This window comes from Berghia stephanieae, chromosome 12 (assembly GCF_034508935.2).
Source record: "Berghia stephanieae isolate SIO BIC M18660-M18661 chromosome 12, UCSD_Bste_1.3, whole genome shotgun sequence".
NCBI classification, from domain to species: Eukaryota; Metazoa; Mollusca; class Gastropoda; order Nudibranchia; family Aeolidiidae; genus Berghia; species Berghia stephanieae.
In genome coordinates, this window is record NC_088371.1 from 18542695 (window position 1) to 18550194 (window position 7500).

General features: G+C 36.9%; 1 protein-coding gene across 2 annotated transcripts in view; it reads left to right on the plus strand.

Moving 5' to 3' along the window:
• The window catches only part of LOC144957754 (macrophage mannose receptor 1-like), a 96873-nt gene that overhangs the window by 20764 nt on the left and 68609 nt on the right, over nucleotides 1–7500 (plus strand). For both annotated transcript variants that reach the window (XM_078889149.1, XM_078889150.1), the window contains exon 10: nucleotides 693–828. In XM_078889149.1, coding sequence (XP_078745275.1) covers nucleotides 693–828 — 136 coding nt within the window. The remainder of the gene's footprint in view (nucleotides 1–692; nucleotides 829–7500) is intronic.

Consider the following 7500-nt stretch of genomic DNA (forward strand, 5'->3'; position numbering starts at 1 on the left):
CAAAGCTGAGCGACGTCAATTTCGTTCCATCTATACTCACAAACTGGAAGGTTACCAGATAGGGCCAGTAAGTATGTAATGAGGGTGGTTATGGTATAGATAGAATGCGCTTGGCCAAGGAGTTCACAACATTGCCATCCGGAAGTATAACGGACCAACACACAAACTCTGTGTAACCATGAACGTTTGTAGTCTGGTTAATACAGTTTAGTGAGAACAACTCACAAACGCGGATGGCAAAAACAATAACAAAGGCCTGAGTGACGTCATCTGCATGCTATCTATAGATAGAACGAAGATGACGTCACTCAGGTATTTGTTATTGTTTTTTATTCCATCCACGTTTATGAGTTATTCTCACTAAATTGTATTCACCAGACTATGAACGTTCATGGTTAAACATAGTTTTGTGTGTTGGTCCGTTATACTTCCGGATGACAATGTTGTGAGCTTCTTAGACAAGAGCATTCTACTATGCGCTTGGCTAAGAAGCTCATAACATTGCCATCCGGAAGTATAACGGACCAAAACACAAAACAGTGTGTATCCATGACCGTTTATAGTCGAGTTAATACAGTTTAGTTAGCATTACTCATAAATGCGGATGGCAAAAAAAAAAAAACAATAACAAAACCCTGAGTGACGTCATCTTTGTTCTATCTATACTCCATTTTAAAACAAAATCTCACCAGGCATCGTACAACAGGGCGAAATCATGGGACCATGACACTGAGTTATGTGGAGTTGTTCAAGGAAACAGAAAACAATGGGATAAGGACAAATGCAAGGGGACGAAGCATTATGCACTTTGTGAGATAAAGGCATATGGTAAGTGATGATGATGATGTTGATGATGATGATGATAATGATGATGATGATGATGATGATGATGATGATGATGATGAGTATGATGAGGAGGAGGAGGAGAATGGATGATAATGATGATGATGATGATGATGATGGTGATGATGATGATTATGATGATTATGATGATGATGATGATTATGATGATTATGATGATGATGATTATGATGATGATGATGATGATGATGATGATGATGATGATGATGGTGATGGTGAAAGTCAATAACTTCGCCTTGTATTACCGTGTAGCCTAATTGAGTGTTGTCAGTTACTGATGAGTAATGATGACCGTAAAACTTTCACCATGTCCATTTACGTCACATACATTACCCCTTTTGACTCAGGCATTAAAATTAAAGAGTTATTGGCCATTTGCAGTGACATATTTTGTAAGAGAATTTGAGAATTAGAGAATTCACATGACAAAATGACATTATGAATTAAAATATCTCGTCAATGAATTAACACATTTGAACAAACCATGTATCAAATGATTGGAAATTTTTAAAAGTTTTGTTCAATTAACCCAATGATTATAATAACGCATTATATTCTTTGGTTAACCCCCTCCTTACCACCCATATGAAAATCGTCATATTCGTTACGATGCAGCCAACATATTTCTCAATCTATTTTCCTTTGTACATCATAATATTTGAATAAAAATGTTTGCTATGGTTAAAGTATATTAACACTGTGTTGAAGAGCTCGTTCAGCAAAAAAAAAATGTACAGCAAGAACTAACAGATTTTGTGTTTGAGTGAAATAAATCTATTTTTGTATAGGTTGGGTTTGGAGTTTTTGGGACAATCCGGAAAATGGCCGGTAAAGAGAGAGTTAAGCATTTCAGTCTATTTCAGTTACTGTTTTCATGAAGAAACCCAAACAGTGATGTCCACGCTTATTCCCTCTGATTCCCTCGCATATAATTGTTTTCAAACATTGTTGAAAAATGTCCCAAATATTGGTCTTGCATTCGAGTTTTTGATCAAAAGGCCGCAAATTTAGAATATGATTCAGTACCATCAACTTAACAGCCCATAATATTATTAAATGTATATTTTCTTCATTTACGTTTATTTGGTTCATTGTTTGTTCTATAACTTGGAAAATCGTTTCAACCTTTGCATTCAAAACATCTCAGATCTGTGTTCAATGTGACGTTTTCAGAAAAAAAGCATTACTTTTACTTACTGGACTGTTGAGAATTATTGAAGTGAAATAGAGATATATCAAAATTAACACCAAACAACTATATAGAAGATGGCGGATCCTTTGGCATGTGTTGCATGATTCTGTGATAACATGCCACTAAGTTATTAAGTTTTGTCATCCTCAATTTTTTTTTTATCAAACATACTATATGACCTACCAAAGACATACATCCGTGGACTGCGCTTGTATGCAAGTTGTCTATAATATGCCACCGCCAAAGACATAAATGAATCATTACCATACTGATGAGCATGAATGCTAGACTAGCAGAAGCTGTTGACTGTTTATTTTAACTAAACACGGAACGTTTCGGGCTCAAAATCCTTCTTTAGCCAACAACAAAAACAATTAAAACGTGAATACATTACGTGAAATACAGACAGAGATTATGGATTTGCCGAGAGATTTTTTTTGGGGGTGCAAAAACTATCGTATCTTAAAAACTCAACTTTTCAGGAGAGACAAAAAACGTAAAAATTCACGATAGTCCTTGGATACCCGTGAAATTTAGTAATCTTATTTAAAAAGTGGCGAAAAAAACGATATATTGCTTGGATTATGAGTTATTAAAGTTACGATAATTTGACAATATTTTATTGGAAGCAATGTTATCGGATGTCGAGATTTGATATTTTGAGGAGGAGTAACAGAACTAAAATTGTCGTAACTCAGAGTTAAGATATATATTTTTGTGCCATTATCACCGTTTAATACACAAATATATTATGCGTTACGATACCTGAAATAAGTTCTAAGAGCCAGAGGGTTGATTACCCCGGAACGAAAACCAGTATAAAAGGCAAGATACGGACTAGTAACAATCGTATTTGTATGTCAGAATTGGACAGGACTCACTCCTCTCCGGGCCTGATGGCACTTGAGGCGATGCAAGAGATCTCCACCTGCTCCTGCCAGCAGCTATTCTTGGGGCCATCTCAATTGACAGACATCTCTGGTTTAGGTCCCTCTTTACGGTTCGTTTCCAAATCTTCTGGGGGCGGCTTCGCTTCCTCTTTCCTTGGGTTGTCCATCGCAGTGCCTTTCTTATCAGTATTTCATCAGGTCTGCGACAGACATGCCCCAACCTTTGCCATCTTCTCCTTTTAATGAGACTCTCCAGAGACTCAACTTCAGCTCACGCTCTCAGGTCCTCATTTGAGATTGTGTTTGGCCAGAATATCTTGAAGATTCGTCGCACACATATGTTTCGAAATAAATCAAGTTTCTGGATGATACTCTCTGTGATCTTCCAACATTCGATCCATAAAGAAAAACGTTCAAAACATCACTTAAAAATTTTTTTATTTTAGTGCTGGGTTGCGGTAATCATCGAGAAGCGAGCAAGGGGTGCTTATGTAGTGATCCAAAGCGTCGTTTACAGCCTAAAAACAAACAAACAGTTTTCTGTTAAACAGTTTGATCATTATTGGGCAAAGAGTCTCTGTTGTTGTAACTCTGTACAAACAATTTTATGTTTAACAGTTTGCCCACCGATGTTTTTGTTTATTCGTCTTAACAACGCCACTACTGCATTATCTCATTCGTCTGTAGTGTTATTCATCTTGTTTTGTTGTTAAAGGGGAAACACGAAACGTCCATTTTATCTGTTTTCGTATACTAAATTGAAACTTACATTCAATTTCACATTGTTATTTATTTCACTGATTCGACCAACGATTTTCAGCAAAAGGGCTTCAAATTGTACCAAGTGTTTTTTAAATGCCCTTAAAATAAGCATATGAAACGACCTACAAATACACACATACACATACACACACACACACACACACAAACACATACACATATGTGACTCTACGCCTCGAAGCGGTATTAAGTCGGGATTTGGAAAACGAAGAAAACCGGTTATAAAGTGGAAATGGTCAAAATGATCAAATTTCAGTTTTTGGTTGTTTCATAAACTACAATCATTTTTCTACATAAAAACATAATAATTCAACATAAGTATTGACGATAAATTATATATATTTAAAGTTTTAAAAATGCAACTATCAGTGAAACATTCAAAACAAGAGTTGACTTTCTCTCAGAGAGCCACCATTTCCAAGGCTTAGTAATATTAAGTCTTTTCCTCCACCAATAAGATGTAAGATACCACAGCAAAGGGCGTGTCCTTATCTATCTCAGAGTAAGCATGACTGTTTCCACAATGCCATGGTTCAACCAATAATGAACTTTAAAAACTGTAAATAAGTCTAGGTTTTTCCTTGACAACTTTACAAATGAATGATTCTGATTGGTCAACGCTCATCACATGCGCCTGTTGACCATTAAAATGCCCGGGCGGTGTGTCATGACGTCAGCATGCGTGTGTTACACATGTGTGTGTTTGTGCATTTCGGTACACACCAAGTGCTATTATTTCTTTGTCTAGCTGCATCTTTTTCTTTCTCTTTCCCCCCCCCCCCCAATCTCTCTCTCTCTCTCTCTCTCTCTCTCTCTCTCTCTTTCTCTCTCTCCTCTCCTCTCTTGCTCGCTCTCTCACGTGTGTGTATGTGTGTGTGTGTGTGTGTATTTTATTCTCTCATTCTTTCTCTTCCTCTCCCATCCTCTTTCTTGATATTTCTTTCCCTGCCCACCCGGCTTCACATAGTTTCTAAACTGTACTTTGAAATTATAAATCCTTCTTTAACTTTTGGCATTTTGAAACCGTATTTCCTCTAATAAATAAGACAAAAATGTCACATTAAAATTCTTATTTCATTGATTCTTTATTTAGATACAAAAAATTCTTCAAAAAGTGAGCAATGTCATAAAATTGTCCGCATTAAAAAAATGTTTTCGAGTATTTTATTTATGTTAAGGAGATCTTACATAATAATGAATAACTTCAAAGGTAATACTTGGATTATTTCAAAAATGTGTATGTACATTATCAACTGTATAATCGAAGCTCATGCCAGATTCAGTGATGCCAAAACTCCTTACTGGAAAAACAATCCGGTCTGGAGCCAAAAATTCCGGGTTACGGGCAACTTCCGTCGAATTCCGGTGATGTTTAATTGTTCCAAGGATACCCCCCCCCCCCGGCCCCCCGTCCCGTCCAGTCACTACTAATACAACCACCACCACAACATCATCTTCATTACCACTACAAGTAAAACCACCACCACCACATCATCATTACCACTACAGCAGCAACCGTCACCACCACATCATCATCACTATCACTACTACTACAACCACAACCATCACTACCACTACTTCTACAACCACCACCACCACACTATCATCACTACCACTCCTACAACAACCATCACCACATCGTCATCATCACCACTGCTACTACTACAACTACAACCACCATTACCACCACATCATCATCACTACTACTACAACCATCACTACCACCACTGCTACTACAATCACTTCACCATCCCGACCACCACTACTGCAACGACCACCACATCACCATCCCTACCACCACTACTGCAACAACCACCACATCACAAAGATCAAAGTTTCAAAGACTGTGAAAAATTTGGGTGTCTATTTTGATTCAGAAATGAAAATGTCAGCTCACATTTCTGCTCTCTGTAAATCTTTATACTTTCAATTGAAGAAAATCAGTTCGATCCGTCAGTATATTGCAATTGGAACATGTAAAACATTGGTTGTTTCCCTCATTTTTTCGAAACTAGACTATTGTAACTCGCTGCTTGTCAACTTGCCTCAGGCTTCTATTAAACAATTGCAACTACTGCAAAACAGTGCAGCAAGATTAGTTTTTGGCAAAAAAAAAATTTGATCATGCAACCCCTTTGTTGGCCTCTCTCCACTGGTTGCCCATTGAAAAGCGCACATATTACAAAGCAGCGTGTCTTGTTTATAAGTGTTTGGCTGGTATAGCACCGGCATATCTCACAGATCACGTGGTCATGTGTAAATTTGAAAATTACACTTTAAGATCATGTAATGACCAAACGAAAATTTCGGAAAAAAGATCAAGAACAAAATTTGGTGATAGATCGTTTGCTTGTTTCGGCCCCAAGATTTGGAATGAACTACCACGTGGTCTGAGGGAGTGCAAGTCTTTACCTACTTTTAAAAAGAATCTCAAGACACATTTTTACTGTATTTGTTTTTCTTGACTCTATATGAATCCTTGATTTGGCTATGAATTGTTATTGTTGTTATTATTTTATTTTTTTATTTTTTCACTTAAAATTGATATTTATATTGTAAAGTGCCCAGAGCTTGTGTTTTACACGAGAATGAGCGCTATATAAATGTGTATTATTATTATTATTATTATCACCATCCATGCCACGACAACTACAACCATTATTACTTCATCATCTCTACCACCACCCTCACATCACCATCCCTGCAACTACTATTACAAACACCACAACGCCAACCCTACCACCACCAATACTACTGCAACCAATGTTGCAAGCGCCGTAAAAACGCTTTAAACAAATTTAGTTAAAATCTCTCTCTCACTCTCTCTCTCTCTCTATCTATCTATCTCCCTCTCTCTCTATCTATCTATCTCTCTCTCTCACTCTCTCTCTTTCTGTCTTTCTTCCTCTTTCTCTCTATCTCTCGCTGTCTTCCCCCCTCTCTCTCTCTCTCTCTCTCTCTCTCTCTCTCTCTCTCTCCACCTTCACACAAATACACACACACACACATACACACGCACACATACTCAAATCAATAAATTGCGCTCACTGGATTAATTTTTATGTTCACCTTCCTGCACTTGCCAATAATAGCTAATAACAGATACTTTGACCTCAAACTTTAGCCTTGTTAGTTTTTAAAGTTCGTGTTGCTCTACTTATCACTTGATGCACTTTTAGCACTCTCTCTCTCTCTCTCTCTCTCTCTCTCTCTCTCTCTCTAACACACACACACACACACACACACACACACACACACACACTACAACCAACACCACCGCATCTTCATCACGACCACTACTACTTCAACCACCACCGCCACATCATTATCACTACTACTACAACCACCACCACCACCACCACATCATTACTACTACAACCACTACCACTACATCATCACTACTACTACAACCACCCACACCACATCATCATTACTACTACAACCATATATATATATATATATATATATATATATATATATATATATATATATATATATATATATATATATATCCAGGCCTGATATCCGAACGTTCTTATATGCCTATTTTAACATTGTTGTAATGGACAATAATTTTTCGTCATTTTTTTAGATTTCCATTACAACCATGAGCCCATAATGAATTGGATTATCAGACCTACAAATAAATGCACATCGATGTGTAACAATACATTTGTGTATCACACATTGTATATTATTTGAGATAAAAATAATTCAAAGGGAGAAGCAGATAGAAGAATACATTAAAATTAGAAATAAATATGTTTAATAAATATT